General features: G+C 63.8%; 1 protein-coding gene across 1 annotated transcript; it reads right to left on the bottom strand.

The window, feature by feature from the left end:
• Window positions 1-726: 726 nt before the first annotated feature.
• Window positions 727-17,183, bottom strand: FASN (fatty acid synthase). The gene is made up of 41 exons (XM_068976519.1): window positions 17,057-17,183; window positions 16,148-16,300; window positions 14,605-14,778; window positions 14,164-14,364; window positions 13,928-14,050; window positions 13,727-13,842; window positions 13,506-13,640; window positions 12,345-12,807; window positions 12,057-12,241; window positions 11,770-11,959; window positions 11,069-11,163; window positions 10,792-10,926; window positions 10,483-10,686; window positions 10,261-10,376; window positions 9,854-10,026; window positions 9,579-9,770; window positions 9,417-9,497; window positions 9,114-9,302; window positions 8,776-8,955; window positions 8,495-8,698; window positions 7,605-7,909; window positions 6,903-7,295; window positions 6,638-6,802; window positions 6,402-6,520; window positions 6,167-6,321; window positions 5,814-6,017; window positions 5,507-5,657; window positions 5,243-5,421; window positions 5,033-5,152; window positions 4,714-4,836; window positions 4,356-4,588; window positions 4,085-4,277; window positions 3,806-3,957; window positions 3,604-3,695; window positions 3,253-3,404; window positions 2,925-3,167; window positions 2,586-2,774; window positions 2,130-2,360; window positions 1,819-2,039; window positions 1,633-1,731; window positions 727-1,564 (listed from the first exon to the last, which is right to left on the bottom strand). Exons 1-41 carry the CDS (start codon window positions 17,181-17,183, stop codon window positions 1,175-1,177), a joined length of 7,545 nt encoding a protein of 2,514 aa, XP_068832620.1. The 3' UTR covers window positions 727-1,174.
• Between the last annotated feature and the right edge of the window lie 785 nt (window positions 17,184-17,968).

The raw sequence follows: 17,968 nt of genomic DNA, 5'->3' as shown, positions 1-17,968 counted from the left end.
CCAGGGCCTCCCTGCCCCTCTTACTCCCTCTCATCCAGCCTTCATTCCTCCTAAACCTGTGTAGACAGGGAGGCCTGGCGTGCTACGGTTCATGGGATTGCAGAGTCAGACACAACTGAGCGACTGAACTGAAACCTGTGAGTCAGTGACGGTCAGTCTTCCACTGGACTTGGCCAGTTAAGCAAACACTCATCTAAGTGTTGCTGTGAAGGTATTTGGTCCATGTGGTGCAGGTCGACAACCAGCTGACTTCAAGTAAAAATTACTCTCAATAATGTGGGTGGGCATCCTGCACTCAGGTGAGGTCAAGGAGAGAAAACCCAAGGTTTCCCTGAGGGAGAAGGAATTCTGGCAAGGCTACCCTGCGGGGGGGGGGGGGTCCTCCACAATTATGCCAGCCGATTATCAGACTGCCTGCCTGTCTCCTCCTGGTCAAGTTTCCCTGATCAAGGGCCTCTTCCCTGGAGGTGTCCAGCCTGTTTCCTGGAGCCAGGTATCGCCCACCCTCCAACACTCCTGTGGGGAGCAGAGGGTGGTACTCCCTGGGGCGTCAGGGCAGCAGAGGCTCACAGAGCTGATTAGCAGGCAGGATGAAAAGATGCCCAGACGCCAGAGCGAACGAGGGATTTAATCATGGGAGACAAGATCTTTACCGGGTTGGTGTAAAAATGAAACAGAATACAGACATGGTTCTTTACACAGACAATTACAGTAAATTTCAAAGCCCACGCAGCAATTTGAACCTTATTTCTTGAAAAACGAACACAGACAAATAGGGTGGGTGCCCAGCGCCCAGGGCTGCTCCGCACGACCTCCGGCATCATGGGGCCCTGGGCCCGGCTCCCGCGTGCGCCGGCCTCACAGATGGACCGACCAGCGTCTCCCCTCCCCACCCCCCGCCCCCCATGGCAACGCAATAAATAGGAGAAACAGAAAAACGACAACCACACCAGTGCGGCAGAGCCCGTGCGGTTCTGGAAGCTCGGCCCGGCCAGCGGCTCCGCCGACTCTTCACAGACCAGGCAGGTCTCCGAGTCGGCGGCTCCGGTCTCGGCCCCGCGCCCAGGGCAGCCGCGGGGTGGGGTGTGTGTTTGTGCGTGGGGGTGCTGGTCCTATGGGCGCCTGCACGCGGGGTGCGGTGCCAGGGTCGGCGGGTGGGAGGCCGGCCGGTGGCCTAGCCCTCCCGCACGCTGACGCGCGGCTCGGCCAGGGAGCTGTGAATAATACTAAGGATGGACTCCAGGCCGCTGCCCTCCAGCAGCGTGCGGTGGTCGCCCTCGATGATGTGCACGGACACCTTGCCGTCGCACACCTGGGACAGATTGTAGTCGGCACCCAGGCCCTCCCCGTAGGCGCCGCCCATCTTGGCGCGCAGCAGCGTCACGTTGCCGTGGTAGGTGGCCCGCGGCGCGTACTGCTCCGCGGCGCGCAGCTTGTGGTAGAAGGAGCACGCAGCAAAGCTGAGCGCCTGCCGGTCCAGGCCTGCGTGCCTCTGCACAATCAGCTCGACGGTGGCTGCCACACGCGCCTCCAGATCCCCGAGGGGCAGGAGGGCCTCCAGCACCTGTAGGACAGGACAGTGAGCGAGTGGCGCTGGGGAGCGCCGGGGCATCGGGAGGCCGGGCGACTCACCCTGCTGTGCTCCGCTTCCATGAACTGCCGCATGAAGAAGCACATGGCCTCGGCCTCGGCCTCTGCCTCGCAGCCGGGGTTCATCTTGGCCCGGTAGCTCTGCAAAGGGAGGAGGAGGGGCTGCAGTGGCAGGTACAAGGGGCTGGGCCTGCGGACCCGGGGACTCCCGTCCGCTGCCGCCCTCACCTGAGTGTAGGCCATCACGAATGTGTGGGAGCCGTCAAACAGGAAGAGGCTGTTGTTCGGGGGGCCTGCGCTCTGCTGGCCCTGCAGCTGTGAGCACATCTCGAAAGCCACGCAGGCCCCGTAGGAGTAGCCGGCGATGCGGTAGGGCCCCTCTGGCTGCACCTGCCTGATGCACTCGATGTAGTAGGCAGCCAGGCTCTGGATGCTGTCCAAGGGTGCCGCTGTGGGCACAGCATGAGGCTTAGCCCTGTCTGCAGGTGCCTTGCCATCCCCAACTCCCTGGGGGGCAGCCCAGTAGGCCCCTGACATACCTCTTGTACACTGCAGGCCATAGGTGGGGATGCTGAGCTTGGCGGCCAGGCTGTGGAACACGGTGGTAGAACCCTCGATGGGGTGCACCAGGAACAGGGGCCGCTCGGAGCTCTGCACCGAGTTGAGCCGTGTCAAGGTCGGGCCCTCGGGGTTCACCAGCAGGGTGCTCAGGTTCAGCTGGGTCTGCGACTGGGCAGGGCTGCTCAATTTGTGTGTGGAGTTTGTCAGCTCTGTGAAGAGGGGCAGATACCAGGGATGATACCATAGGGTCCCCTGCCACAAACACACAGACACGCACACCTGTCGGCCGCGGGTGGCCAGGGCAGGTGGATGGGGCCACTGGGGGCCCAAGGAGGGCTCTCAGGAAGGGGCCAGATGGACAAGCCCTGACCTGCTTGGAGGCCAAGAGCCCTGAGCGGACAGTGCTGCTTTGGGGACACCTCCTCCATACCTACCATCAGCTGTGCCAGCCTGTGCGGAAATCTCCTGCAGCTTGCAGATGGTGAGCTGCCGGATTTCCCGCATGGACAGCGTCAGGTTGTGCTCACGCTCCAGCATCTGGCGCACCTCCACACCCATGAGTGAGTCGAGGCCAAGGTCTGCAAGCGAGCTGTCTGGGTTGACGGTGGCCAAGTCACGGATGCCTGGGGGGTGAGGAGGCAGCTCAGTTGGCAATGCGGGAGGGGCCCTGGGTGGGTATTGTACCCTGGACATGAGTTTGAGCCCCCCTTTGGCAGCCTGAAGACCAGACTCGGGAGTGGCTGCCGGTGGGGAGGGGCAGGGTGCTGCCTCACCCAGGATGTGAGCCACAGCCTTCACCAGGTCCTGCTGGCTGCTGCTGGGGCCACGGGACGCAGCCTTCTCTGCCAGCACAAAGCTGCTCAGGACGGGGTGGGGCTGGTTCAGAAAGAGGTCTAGCACCTCCAGGCAGGAGGTGATGCGCTGGGGCAGTGTCCCACCGATGGCCTTGTCGTTAGTGCCCTTCAGCTCCACGAGGAGGCCCACATCAGCAATCGCGCCCCACTGCACGGCGAGGCCTGTGGGTGGGCAGTGGCGCCGCGGTGAGTCGGGGTAGCTGTGAGGGTGGCACTGCGCGAGTCGGGGAGTGGCGGGTGGGCCCACCTGGGAGGCCGTCGTGCTGACGCTTCTCGCATATGCGCTCCATGGTGGAGTTGGCGAACCCATAGTTGGTCTGGCCGGCATTGCCACGCCCGCAGCTCACCGAGGAGAAGACCACGAAGTAGTCCAGCTCCGGGCATGCCTCCCGGGTCACCCTGTGGGTTCTTAAGTCACCCCCAGCCGGCTTCCCCAGCCCACCGGCTGTCATGCCCAGGACTCCTGCTTGTCCACCAAACTCCCTCCCCTTCCCCGGACCTGCGGTCAGACCCCAGCAGAGGCCCATGGCCAGGTCTCCGAACACCAGTGTGAGGGCCGTGCAGGGAGAAGGAGGGAGAGGAGAAGGGAGGAGCCCACCTGTCCAAGTTCAGGGTGCCATTGTACTTGGGCTTGTTGACGTCCTGGAAGAACTCAGGGGTCTGGTTATCCAGCATGGCATCTCTCAGGACCTGGGGTGAGGGGATCTTAGCACCTGCCTCGGCCCCAGGCCTTTGGAGGGCTTCTTGGGAGGGGCCCTTCCCTGGGCAGCCGGCTCCAGCCCCTCTAAAGCCGTCCTCACCACGGCCAGGTTGAAGATGCCTCCTACGGGCCCAAGCTGGGCGGCCTCAGTGATAAGCCTCTGGGTGCCATCCAGTGAGCTGACATCTCTGGTGGACACCAGGACCTGCACACCCTGGCGTCTCCACTCACGGACCTGCCTGGCTTGGTAGCCTGTGGGACACAGACAGTGGGAAGGGATGGGCAAATGAAGGTCTGGTCCCAAGTCTAGGTGCCCTGAGAGCACCATAAAGGAGTCTGAAGAAGGCCCTTCCCACTGCCCCACCCTTGGGCCACTCACCTGTGCGGATCCCAGAGCGGGAGGTCAGCACCAGCTTCTGGGCCCCTCGCTCCACAAGCCAGTGGGCCAGCTCTAGGCCAAAGCCACCCAGGCCCCCAGTGATGATGTAGCTCTTGTGGGCTGGGCAGAAGGTCTTGCACAAGGCCGCCATCTGGGTGGGTTTGGTCCCGTGCAGCACTGCCTTCTGCTCTTCCTCACGTACCTGCAGCCCAAGCAGGGCCCCTGTTCACGCGCTGCTGGCAGGGGCAGGGGCCAGAGACCCCCAGGGCACCCCACTCACCTGAATGACCACTTTGCCGATGTGTTTGCCTTGGGCCATGTAGCGGAAGGCGTCCTCCACCTGGGTCCTGGGGAACACTGTTCGCTTGAGGGGCTGTACCACACCCTCCCGGATGCCCGCCTTCAGCAGCGATGACACTTCCTGCCACGTGGTGCTGTTTTCTTCAAAGACTGCGTCCAGTAGGATCCCGTGGAAAGTCACGTTCTTCAGGAAGATGGCCATGCCTGGACAGGTGGGCGGGCAGGGGGGCCTCACCATATAGCCCACAGCCCACCACCCTGCAGATCCCCACTCTGCCAACAGCCCCCTGCCCACCCAGCCGCCCACCAGGCCTGCTGCCCCATCTCACCCAGGGGGTGGTTGTTGGAAAGGTCAAATTTGCCAATTTCCAGGAATCGACCATGCTGGGCCAGGCACCGCACACTGGCCTGCAGCTTCTCTTCCGCCAGGGAGTTGAGGACGAGGTCAACACCTTGGGAGAGGGGGGCAGGCGGGGTCCCCATAGTGAAGATCACAGCCCGGCCAACCTAACACAAGTCTGAAGGGCTGGACCCTGTCCCAGCATGGGCCAGCGTCTCCTCCAGCTTGGCTGGTGAGTAGGGGATGGAAGGAAGAAGGGGCTGAGGATACAGGTCGATGGTGGGTGGTTAGTGATGGGGACCACTCACCCTTCCCGGCTGTGTGCCACAGGACATGCTGCTCAAAGGATGTGTCCCGGGAGTTGGCAAAGCTGGTTTCGTTGAGCTGGGGGAACCTGGACTGGAGGTATGCCCGCTTTTCGGCTGACCCTGGCAGAGAGAGGCACACCTGGTGAGTCTGGGCTTTGGCAGCATTGCCAGGCGGACAGTCCTGGGCTCTGGGAAGAGCTGGAGGCTTACCCACAGTAGTGAAGACGCAGCAGCCCAGGCTGAGGGCAATGGCGATGGCAGCCTGGCCTACGCCGCCAGAGCCCGAGTGAATGAGCACGGTCTCCCCTGGTTGCATGCGCCCGCGGACAATCAGCGCGTAGTAGGCTGTGCTGTAGACAACGGGCACCGAGGCGGCCTCCTCGAGGGTCCTAAGGGCGCAGTGCAGGGATCAGCTCTGGCCTGATGCCTGGCCACGTCCACGTCGGGCCCCAGGTCCCAGCCCTGGTGACTCACCAGTTGGAAGGCACGTCCCACAGGAAGCTCTGAGGCACCAGAGTGGAGGTGGCCAGGCCTTCGGCGGGTACCAGCCCCATCACACGCTTCCCGCTGGCATCTCGGCCAGAGAACTCCATGCCTAGCATGCAGTTCCGAGAGGCCCAATTTCCTGGGAGCAGATGGCGGGTGAGTGAGCCCCTGACCTCACTGGGAGGAGTCTCCCAGGTTCCTGAGCACTGCGGGGCAAGGACCCCTCTCGTCCCAGGCCCTGGCCCCGGGGAGGGGCGGGCTTTGTTCTGGTCCCCCTAATGTGGGCTGCCTGTACCTGGGATGGCGTCGGGGGACAGCTTGCCCGTGGCCAGCATGATGTCGCGGAAGTTGAGGGAGGCGTAATAGATGGTGCAGAGCTGGACGCCAGGGCCCGTGGACTGGCTGTGGCGCAGAGGGGAACAGACCCAGCGGATGGAAGACAGGTCCCCTCGCGTGAGGACGTTTATGAAGGCGTGCTCCGTCTGCTCCTCGGGCTTGTCTAGGGGGTGACAGGAAGTGGAGCCCTAGGATCGCATGTGGCCCTGGCCTGGAGCAGGGCTTCCAGCCACAGTCCTCTTGCCCTCTCCTCAGTCCACCCACCTGGGAGGCGAGGAACCCGGAGGAGCAGGGCAGTCCCGGGGGGCTCACCTTGTTCCAGTGGGAAGTGGCGGAATGCTCCCCAAGCCCCATCACGGTAGACGTTCATCACCAGGTCACTCTGGAGCACCTTCTGCAGCTCCGAGGAGTTCGGGGCTATCTCAGGGATGGGGGACGTGCTGTTAAGGTTAGACACCAGGACGCACCTGTGGGCAGCCAGACAGGTAAGGGGTGGCTGTGGTGGGGTCCTGGGGGCAAGGGGCACGTGGCACAGTGGGCATCTCACCGAATCCGGTGCCCGTCAGGCTCTTTCCGGAGACAGTTCACCAAGCCCACAACCCCTGAGGTGGTGCAGCCAACAGCCATGAGCCACACGGGCCGGGAGGACGAATCAGCCAGGATGTTCTGTAGAAGGATGAAGAAAGGGTTGACGAGGGAAGGGTTGCCTGACGGGGTGGGCTCCCCCGGTCCTAGCATTGGAGCCGAGTCAGCCCGGCCTGGTGGGGGCTGGGAAGGACTGACCTTCAGGGAGTCAACCCACTGGAAGCTGGTATCCTCCACGGGCAGGAAGATTGGGCTGTCACGTGGGGCCAGCCGGCGACACAGGAAGAGCACCGAGCCGTAGAAGGACTTCTTCAGGGCCACCAGGTGCAGGGACGTGCCAGCAAACAGGCTCTCCCACTCATCCTGTGAGTTGAGGGGGTCAGGGCTCGGCAGCCTCCTGGCCCGTCCACCCTGTCCTGGCCCCGCCCCACCCCTGTCCACCCAATCCTGGCCCCGCCAGCACCTGGCTCAGGAGGTGCCGTTGGCCCTGCTGTGGCTCAGGGCAGGTGAGGAAGGTGACAGTCTCTCCCAAGGGGTGTCCTCTGAGCAGCGTGTGCAGCAACAGGAAGCCTCCCTCCTTGAGGGCAGCCACCATGTTGCCGACAGCCGTGGCCGGGTCACCGAGGCTGGCTAGGGCATAGTTGCACACCACGAGGCTGGCCCCACCCAGGTTGCTGGGGGCCGGGTCCGAGGGGTCCCACTGGCCCTGGGTTATGTTGAGCTGCTGCAACTTGGCCTGGGCAGCCTCCAGGGCCTGGGGGTGGCAGTCAGTGGCTATGTAGTCCAGCTCCAACAGGGGCTGAGTGTTGAGCAGTGCGGGGATGCGGGAATACAGTTGGCCGTCACCAGCTAGCACCTGGGATGGAGTATCTTCTCAGATCAACTGCCTCTGGGCAGGCGTCCCCCCTCCTCAGCTGGGTGTTTCTCAGAAAGGCCCGCCCACCGACTCTGCAGAGGTCATTGGCCAGGGCTGCCCTGCCCACCACACCCCTGGAACCAGTCCCTCCCTTCCCAGAGCCCCCTTCCCCTTTGGTGTCTGGGCAGCCTCAGCACCATCACGAGCTGGGCGACCTCATGTCTGGGAGGCCCTGGCCCTCCCTGAGGTTCGGGACTGCCTGTATCTGAGTCCTTGTGCACTGGGCCTGTGGCTGTGCGGGGCACCCACCTCCACCACCTTCATCTTGAGGCTGGTCATATTCTCCATGGCAGTGTCCACGCACGCCTTCAGTGCTGGGGAGTTGAGGAGCCCACTGAGCAGCGGGTCGTCACACAGCAGGGCTCTCTCCTGGGCTAGGATCTGGCCCATCCCCATCTGCAGGTTCCCGTTGAGTTGCAGCTGGCAGGCGGTGGCCAGCAGCTGGGGCAGGCCTTGCTGTGGGGCCTCCTGGGGAGCCTGGGTGCCGTCCAGCCCAGGAACCACCATCTTTATCCCCTGCTGGGCCACCTTGGTCTGCAGCGCCTGTGCCAGCCCTGGGGAGGGGAGAGTCGCATGTCAGGGAAGAGCCTCAGCTGGGCTGGGGTTCCTGAAGCTTCCCCCACCAGGAACTGGTGACTGCTTGGAGCAGAACCCACTACCTGGTTTTGTCCACTGATGGAAAATAGAGGGATGGAGTGGACTGTCCAGTCCTCCAGGGCTGGGAACTGGCATTGACCATTGGTACACTAGATGGGCAAAGGGGGCCCTGCCTCCCATGCAGGTGTGAGCCCCACAGAGTGTGGGTTCCCCAGAGGGTGGGTTCCGTGCTTTGCCGGCCCTGGCTGCCCCTCCCCAGCTCCCAACACCATCCCGCACTCCTCAGCTTGGGTGTGAGCCCTGGGTAGAGGGTGGTCTCACGCCTGAGCAGCTGGCTGCTGGCACAGACAAGAGGGGCGAAATCTGTCACCTCTGTGCCGAGGCCCCTCTGAAGACATCAGCTCCAGGTGGGGGGAAGACAGGGGCACTCACAGGGGAAGGCAGGTGTAGACCCCACACGTAGGAGAGGCTGTGAGGGGATAACGGGCCCAGGAACTGGGAGCTGGACCCTGGCATGAGGATTTTGGGTGCAAAAGACTCACCCAGACACAGCTGCAGCTCCTCCTGCAGGGCCAGGTTCCCGGCCAGGCACCCGCTCTCCACGTGCGGGGTGAAGCAGAACTTCTCCAGGATGGGCACCGGCTGCTCCTGCTGATGCCGGGGGGCCACCGAGGTGTGGATCCTTGAGATGTAGACGCCGCCGGCCACCGTGGTGTCCAGACACCTGTTTATTACCACGTCGGCCACTGTGGGGACACGCTGGGTGAGGGTGGACAGGGCCTGGCACGGGGAGACACGTGTGCGGGGCCAGGGCAAGGCTGACCTTGTGTCCCGTCCTGCAGCGTGTACAGCTTCTGCTGGTGGGTAGCCGGGTGGATGTAGATGGCGGTGATGCGTGTGGGCAGGCGCAGGCTGCGCTGGCCCGGGGCCAGGATAGACATCTGCAGCATGGTGTCCATGAAGGTCACCCAGTTGTCCTTCCAGAGCAGCTGGCCCATGTTGCCTGGGGAGAAGGGGCTGTCGGTTCAGCCAGGCTGGGTCTCTTCCTGCTGTGGGCCATCTCCTCCGTGTGCCCCAACCTGGGGGGCCCCTCGTGGCCCCCTCACACCAGGCAGCAGGAATTGGCCCCAAAGCACAAAGTGGGGCCTCCCTTGCACCTACCTTCAGAGCTGGTCTCGAGGATGCCCTGGAAGTTGGGGCCGTAGTTGAAGCCCCGCAGCTGCAGCTCCTTGTACACGTCACCACAGCGCAGGTGGATGGCAGTTGTGGGGTCCACGGGGGTCGCAGGTTCTGTGCCATACCGGTTGTCAAAGAGCTTGGGGTCGGGATCTTCCCACTGGCATACCTTCCCTGTGGGCGGGGTGGCAGAAGGGCCTGAGTGAGGGCAGGGCTGAGCTGGCAGCCAAGGTCCATCCAGAGACTCCCAGCAGGGACCCTGTAGGCAGGTCCGGGGCCCCTGCTCACCGCTCACGATCAGACTGCCTTTCTCAGACACCTCAAAGGTGCAGGAGGCTTCCAGAAGCCGCACTTCCAGGAGCACAGTCCCTGTGGGCAGCAGGAGCAGAGGTCAGCTGCAGGGGTCAGCAGCTGGCCCTCCCGCCCCGTAGCCTGAGCCACCCGCCTCACCTGTCTTCGGCAGGATGGTAGCCTGGTGCAGCGTCACGTCCTCGAATACTACAGGTGTGTGCTCCATGTTCTGGTCCAGGGCTTGGGCCAGTGTCTTCCAGACCAGGCACAGATAGCCAGTGGCCGGAAAGATGACGCGACCGTCGATGCAGTGGTCCACCAGGTAGTGGTCAGGGGACTCGGGGCTGATGTCTGTGGGGCCTGGGCCTTAGTGCCACCTCTGAGGAGGAGGAAGCCACTCTGCCCCCCTGCCCGCCTGCATCGCAAGGACTCACCAATCTTATAGACAGTGGCAGAGGAGCTGCTGGAGCCGCTGGGGAAATCCTCAGCGGCGGGCACATCCCAGGTCTGGCTGTGGTCCCACTTGATGTGGGGGGAGATGAGGGGGGTGCCCCGGGGAGCTGGGAACTCCACGGGTGGGAACAGCCCGTTGGGGTTGACGTCAATGCTGGAGGGTGTGAGAGGGGAGCTGTGACTGCCCAGCCACACCCACGCTGACCCACAGTCAACCCGTCTCCCCTAGGACCCCGGAGATGGCCGAGACAGGGTGGGAGGGGGAGCATGCCGGGGGGGTGGAGGTGGCCTAGCACCCAGAGGCCCGCTTCCTGGGGACCATCTCAAGGCCGCCCTGTGGCCTGGCTGCTGAGGAGCCTCCCAGGTTGAGCAGGGAGAGCGGCCGCACCCGGTCAGGTAGAGCCGGCCTATGTTGCTGAGGAAGAACTCTAGGTTGTCCCTGTGGTCCTTCTTCATCAGGGGGATGATGGTGCAGCTGGGCTGGAGGCCTCTCTTCAGGACGGCCTGCAGAGGCAGAGGCAAGCTGGGCCTCCCCCGACCAGTGCCCACTGGCCCCCCGCTCAGCCCCCTGGGCCCGGCCAGCCTGCCGGCCCTTCGGGACCACGCGTACCTGCAGCAGGGCATGGGGCGCAATCTCCAGCACCACAGCGTTCTCGGGCACGTGCCACAGCGCCTCCTGGAACAGCACGGGGCTCACCAGGTTGTTCACGTTGTACTCAGCCGAGAAGGTGCGGGCCAGGCTCTCCTGCCACTGGGACTCGGGGATGGAAGTGCTGAGCCAGCGTGGGGAACGCAGCTGGGGCTCCCGGATCACCTGCGCGCAGGGGCGGGCGGGGTCAGCCTGAGGGAATTGGGGCCTGCCTTCCCCGCCCGTCCTCAGGGAGGGCCCCTGCTGCACAGCGCAGGGACAGCTGCCCACCTTCTTGAGCTGCTGAAGCAGCGTCGGGGCGATGGCGTCCATGAAGTAGGAGTGGAACGCCATGCCGCCCGTCTGCACCTCCTTGGCGAACACGCCCTCCTGCTTCAGCTGCTTCACGAACTCCAACATGGAGGCCTGGGGGGGCGCAGACGGGGAAGGACGGGGGCGCTGACGGCAGTCCGGGTCTGGGCCGGTGCCGGGCTCCCCGCGCAGAGCACGCCCTGGGGGGGGCGGTGGGAGGGGACTTGGGGACGAGGCCTCGCCTCCCAGGGCCCACCTGAGGTCCCGAGATGGTCACAGTGTCGATGGAGTTGTGGCAGGCAGGCACGATGCCAGGGGGGCAGCGCTGCTTACACTCCTCCCAGGTCAAGCCTGGGAGCAGAAGAGAGCCTCAAAGGGTGGCATGGGGAGCAGGCACCCCCACACAGCCCTCCCCGGGAAGGGGAATGCTGCCTGGGTGGCCCTAATGACAGCTGCCGAGCGGCACCTTTACGAGGCAGTTTCACCCTTGCCGTTGTCTGGTCTCAGGCGGAGGTGTCATTAATGCCGTCCTACGGGCGGGAGCCAGTTTCTGGTCCCACGCCTGGCCCACCAGAGAGGGCTTTGGCCTCACTCTCCCAACAGCCCCTCCGGCTCTCTCTGGTCTCCTCCCGTCCCCAACCCTGCCTGTCCCCAGTGTGAGCAGGCCCATTCCTCCGCCTGCAGCATCCCCATCAGGGGTTCATGTGAAAATCACGCTGGCCTCTACTGACACCCATGGGCAAGTATGCTGGGCTCCAAGGCCATCTAGGGCACAGCAGGGCAGGCTGTCAGGGTCGTTCTCACCCTGTGGTGAGGACAGTGGCTGGCGAGCTGCCCCCAGGCCCTGGCCTCTGCCCAGCGCCAACACAGAAAGGTGCCAGTACAGATGACCACCTCCCACAGAGACCCTCAGGCCCAGGGGTGGAGCTGGATGGGGGAGCAGAGGGCAGCACCTACCTACAGCCGCCATGGCCCCGGGCGGGATGTTGGCCTCCTTGATGCACTGGCCCCTCCAGTAGGCAGAGAGGATGGCCTCCTCCTGAGAGATGCAGCCGTCGGCATAGGCACAGGCCACCTCACCCAGGGAGTGCCCGATGATGCCGTCGGGCCGAAGGCCCATGGAGGTCAGCAGGTCTATGAGGGCAATCTGGGGGTGGGGTGGGAACAGGATGGGTCAGGCCAGTCCCGGGGACCCCAGGCTCACTGCCCTGCCCACCGGCTCACCCCAAACCCCAGGGGCACACCTGGAAGGCAGTGAGGCTCACGAAGGAGATGACGATGTCGTCAAACATGTCATCTGTGCTCAGCAACAGCTCTGACACCCGCATTCCTAGAGACTTCACGGCCTCATCTGAGCGCAGGATGGAGTCACGGAAGCTGCTCAGACGCATGAGGCTCAGCCCCATCCCGCGCCACTGTGTGCCCATACCTGTCCCGGAGGGAGATGTCAGGGCAGCTCTGTGCAGTCCCAGCCCGTGCGGCCCTCGGGGACGACCTGGGGTGGGGTGAGGTGGGGTGGGGTCGGGGCTCACCGGAGCAGATGAACCAGAGTGGGCGCTTGCTGGTTGGCACCTGCTGCACCTCCTGGCTGCCCTCCTGGCTGCCCAGCACAGCGTAGCCATGGAAGGGCATGGCTGCTGGGGAGGGGGCCGCGATGTCATTGAGCATGCTCACGAAGGCCAGGTTCTGGCTGTGCTGGAGGCCTAGCTCCAGCAGACCTTGCACACCCTCCAGGGTGCGCCCACTGGCCCGCAGCAGACGGGGCAGGGCAGCATGTGGGCCAGGCGGTGGCAGTGGCTGGGAGTTGGGCTGGAGAATGACGTGCACGTTGGAGCCACCGAAGCCAAAGGAGTTGATGCCCACGATGCCCCCGAGGACGGGCAGGGGCCGGTCCACCACCTGCAGCCGCCCATCCTGCAGTGCTGGGATCTTGGGGTTTGGGTTGTGGAAGTGCAGGTTGGGGGCCCAGAGCCCGTGCTCCAGGGACAGCAGCACCTGTGGGTGCCTCGCAGTCAGCAGGGCGGCCGGCCCTGGGCTCCCTGCCCCTGCTGGTCGGGATGGGCTTCAGGTACATCCCCTCCTGAGGACCCTCTGTGTCAACCCAGAGGCCCCACCCACTGCAAGCAACCTCGTCTCCTCCCCACTACCCCCGCCCCGCAAGCTCGCCCTGCTCCAGTGCGGAGGTCTGGTGACCAAGCCACATGCTCTGTTTCCTCTCAGCCTTAGGCCTCACCCGGACCCTGCTACCTCCTGGCCTGATTGGCTGTGGGTCTAGACAAAGGCTCCTTAGCCATTCCCCACCCCATCTCCCAAGCCAAGAGCTGCAGACAGGTGGCTGTGGTGGCCCAGGCAGCTGAGACCACCAGGAAGCTCCCATCACACCCAGAAGCTCAACCAGTGGTGACCTGGGCCCTCCAAGCTACCAGCTGGTCAGGAGGCCACGGGGAGGGTGAGCCTGGAGAGGCAGGCTGCCCTGTTGCTTCTGCTCTCTCTGGCTGGCCCCTTGTGGAGCAAGTGCTGGGTGAAATGTCTGGCCCTGGGAAGCCGGGCAGGGGCTGGCCACATGCTGGCGGCCTGCTCTCTGGGCCTCAGTTGGCCCATATCCCACAGCACAGCCTGGAGGGACCCTCCCCCAGCAGGCCGTAAGAAGCTGATGGGGCAGGGACAAGATGGCCCTAGACTTGCCTGCCTACCTTGGCCAGCGCCGCGAGCCCTGAGGCAGGCTCCGGGTGTCCCATGTTCGACTTGGTGGACCCAATCAGCAGGGGGCCCTGGCGGCTGCCACACAGGGCATTCACGATGCCATTTAGCTCCTCCGGGTCGCCCACCTGTGGGGAACTCAGGGAGGTCAGGACCCTACCCTGGGGCCTCTCTGGCATGGGATGTGGGATGTGAGCAGGGCTAGGGGTCTCACCTTGGTACCGGTGCCATGGGCTTCAATGTACTCCAGGGTCTCCGGGTCCAGCCCAGCCGGCTTGTACAGGGAGCTGATGAGCTGCTCCTGTGCCTCTCCGGAGGGGTACGTGACGCCTGGGGGCAGGGCCAGGCCTCAGCACTCCCAGCCCCGCCTGACTACCCACAGCCCCACTCTCGCCTGCCCCAGGCCAGCTCCCACCTTGCTTTTTGCAGCCATCCGTGTTGGTGCCAGCGTTGAGGATGGTGGCATACACCCGTCGGGCCAGGGACTTCTTGGTCAGAAAGACGGCCATCACAGCCTCTGCACGGCAGTAGCCATCCCCTGGGGGCGGAGGGCACCTCAGGCTCACGAGCTCAGGGAAGGGCTCAGGGGCTGGTGCCAGATAGAATCGAGGGTGGGGGCACTGCCCGGGGCCCCATGCCCAATGCCCTCACCTGATGCATCGAAGGACTTGCAGGTGCCCTCGGGGCTAAGCATGCCCAGCTTCATGAACTGCAGCGAGGTGTTGGGCTTCAACAGGACGTTTATGCCGCCCACAATGGCCATGGCACACTCCCCTCTCTGGATGGCCTGGTAGGCCCTCTGCAGGGCCAGCAGGCTGGAGGAGCAGGCAGAGTCCAAGGCAATGCTGGGCCCTGCAGGCAAGGACACAATGCAGCTGTGGGACCGCCTTCCCCCCCTACCACCTTGGGGCTCCGACAGCTCTATTGACTGCTCTCCATGTGGAACCCACAACACCAGGACCTTGCTCCTGCTAGCCTTCCCGGGGAAGGTGCGGTCAGAGTCTGGAAGGGTCTCAGCTGTCATCCGGCCCCTGCCTGCCTCCCCCGACCCCGGGCCTGAGTCAGAAACAAAAGGGCTGTGTGGGCACCTACCTTTGAAGTCAAAGAAGAAAGAAAGGCGGTTGGCCATCATGGCACGCTGGCAGCCCACCATGCTGTAGCCTACGAGGGTCTCAGGGTCTCGGCTCAGAGCCTCTGCAGCCTCAGAGCCACTCACACCCACCCAGACACCGGTGTTTGTCCCCCGAATGGAAGCTGGGTTGATGCCTGTGGGAGGCAGAAGTCAAACTTGCAGCTGTGCTGTGCCCAGCCTGCTGTCAAGCTCTGGGAGGTGAGGCGTTGCCCCTTGGCCTCTCTGGCTGGGGTGACTGTGTGCATGCTAAGTCGCTTCAGTCGTGTCCACTTCTCTGCAACCCTATGGACTGTAGCCTCCCAGGCTCCTCTGTCCATGGGATTCTCCAGGCAAGAATACTGGAGTGGGTTGCTGTTCCCATCTCCATGGGATCGAACCCAGGGTTCGATCCTACGTTGCAGGGGAGAGGAGCTCCACCTCGCCTGACTCAAGCGGCTGGGGAGTCAGGGAAGAGACAGTGGAGCCAGAGTGGGGTGGCCAGCCCAGGTAGGGTTGACAACGGATAATCAGGTCACAGGAAACTGGGGCCAGGGGGACAGGCGGGGTGCCAGATGGTGCTCCAGTCTCTGGGTCAGGCAGAGGCCAGATACAGCCGGAGGTGGGGACAGAGGACAGTATTGTCCCCAAGGCTACTCCCCTGGGCACTGGTACTGCTGGCAGGGTCTAATGAGCCCTGAGAGCGGCCTGCCCTGGGCGGGCCAAGATAAGAAGACAGAGAGAAACAAAGGCTGAGTGTCCAGGCTTGGGAAGGAGGGAGGGGCACTGGCCAGCCCCTGGAGAGCAGCATCCAAGGTCTCCGGGTGGGGCCTGGGCAGTGGGAAGGCCTCCGCCTCCCAGCCCCTCCCCCCAAGCAGTGCCTGTCCAGGACCCTGTCACACTCAACGGTCCCGTGTCACACTCAAGGGTCAACCCCAGGGGCTACTTAGCATCTGCTGCAGGACAAGAGACCTGTAAGGCCAGGGTACCCGCCCTGCAAACCACAGGTGGCAGTAGGCAGGTCCTGGGTTGCCCCGTCGCCCAGCTGCTGAGGGGCCTCACCCCCATGGCCAGCCTTCCCTCTCCCACTCAGCACAACTTCCATGTTCCCCAGTGTCCCCGAGACAAGTCTGTGCCCTCGAAGCACTTTTCCAAGGCTAGGCACAACCCAGCAGAGGGGAGTGGAGGGTGAGAGTCCTGGGGCCAGATCCTTCCTCCTGCTCTGCCTGGCACTGGTGTCCTGCCCTCGCCTCCAAGATCAGCCACGCAATGGGGAGTGAGGAAACTGGGGCGACAGGACATGTCCAGGATACCTCTGGTGTGCAGTTGTGAAACCTGAGTTGCCTGAGGCCCACACCTCCCCACCCCATCGGCCCCAGCCCGGGACTCCGCTCCCTCCTCAGTACCATCCATTTTGGATGTTTTGTTATGAACACACGATGCTTTTTAGAAGCAAAGAGGGAGGTTTTCAAGAAGGGCAGCAGGAAACTCGGGGACAGGCCCTCTGCAGCCCCCCAGATGGCCCACCTGCATCCACAATGGCCTCGTAGGTGACCTCCAGCAGCAAGCGGAGCTGGGGGTCCATATTGTGTGCCTGCTTGGGGTGGACCCCAAAGAAGGAAGCGTCAAACCGGGACAGGTCCTTCAGCTTGCCTGACCGCCGAGGCAGGCCATATAGTCCTAGGGAACACACACAGGTGGAGAAATCAGTCATAGGACATCATGGCCCCGAGTGATTGATTGCGGGGGAGTCCCTGCTGCAACAGGAAGCTCCCTGGGATGGGTGGGCCCACTTCTGAGAGGGGCCCTGGGGCAGGGGGAACCTCATGGGTGATGGCCCCAGAGCAGAGCAGAGCACTGTAGGGGGAAGTGCTGCCTCCTCCCACCTCCCACTGTCCTGACCTGGCTGGAGACCTTCTGCCTGGCCCCATCCCAGCCTGGCAGCTAAGGCCAGCCAGGCTCTGCCACACTGACTCACACCCTGTAGATCAGGTGGAGCCGCTCTGCGGGAGAACCTACTGGGCGTGAGGGAGTCAAACCAGCTTCCCGGGGGAGCCTGATGTCTTATCTGACCGCCTGGGATAGCACGTGGGCGGGCAGTGGCTGGCCGGAGGTGTTCACCCACCTGGCCTTGCCCTGGCTCCACCCCCAAGCAATGCTCCTGGTCTGTGAAAGGGACAAAGGCTACGCCCAGGGAACTCCAGACTCCCACAGTACCTAGCCCACTGGCCAGAGGTCCCAGGTTCCCCTATCCCAGAGCCTTCTGGTACCGTCTCCAGAAAGAGGCTATAACATGGCCTCACCTTCCGTTGGCTCTGCCACTGGGACCAGAGTGCAGGCCAGAACAGGCCTGCCCTGGTAACCCGGGAGAGTGTGTCCACAGAAGCGGTGAGAAAAGAACCTCTCAAGTAGGCGGGGAGCCCCAGGCCCACTTACCTGCCTTCCACCGCCTGTCATCATCTGTCACCATGTCCACGCCGCCAATGAGATTGGCCCAAAACTCCTCCAGGTTCTCCGACTCGGGCAGCTTCCCGGACATGCCAGCGATCACCACCTCCTCCATGGCTGCTCTCTCTGCAAGGAGGGTGGCGTGGGGGCCCGGACACTGGTCAGCCTGCGCCCCGGCACTGCCAGTCCACAGCCTCGCTGGAGACCCAGCTGCTTCCCAACCCTGGCTTCCTGATCCCCCTCCTCCATCTGGCCCACCCAAGGGTCTGAGAACAGCAGCTCAGAAAGCCCTGCAACCAAGATCCACATGGCTGGCTCTGGGGCTGTGCCCCTGCTGGGATGTTGTGTGTGCACGTGTGTGAAGTGCATGTATGGTGGTTGGGAAAGGGGAGTCCACTCTGGTCCAGCCTGCCAACACCGCACACTGGGCTCTCTGGGCACTGGCCTTGGCCTGGGGTGACCCCACCACAGCCCTGCTGCAGGGGACTCAGGAGGGGCCCCATAGTGGAAGGCAGGGCCCAAACCCTTCTGAGGAAGGGACTGCCTGGCTGTCATCCTGTTAAGAGGTGGCCCAGGGAATTTAGTAGGCGAAGGAGAAAGGGCAAATATAGGGGTGGGAAGAAGTGCCCACACTGACTAGTTGGCTCTGCGCTCAGCATCCTGAGCTGCCCTCCAGGCAGGAACCACAGCTTGGGCTCAACAGTGCCAAGACCTGGAGGGGCTCTGGGGAAAAAGTTGTCCCTGTCCCACAGTGGGCAGCCCCAGCCTGTACGGCCCCTCCAGCAGGCTCCAACCTGGAGAACCACTCTCGGTCAGCTGCCAGGCAAGCACTACCCAGACCCACACATCTGCACAGGTCGAGGCCTCAGGGCTGCGCTTGCCTACTTCCTGATCCAGCAG

The sequence above is a fragment of the Capricornis sumatraensis genome, chromosome 8, assembly GCF_032405125.1.
Source record: "Capricornis sumatraensis isolate serow.1 chromosome 8, serow.2, whole genome shotgun sequence".
NCBI classification, from domain to species: Eukaryota; Metazoa; Chordata; class Mammalia; order Artiodactyla; family Bovidae; genus Capricornis; species Capricornis sumatraensis.
The sequence above is the reverse complement of the archived record's forward strand: the minus strand, read 5'-3'. Positions and strand labels throughout refer to the sequence as shown.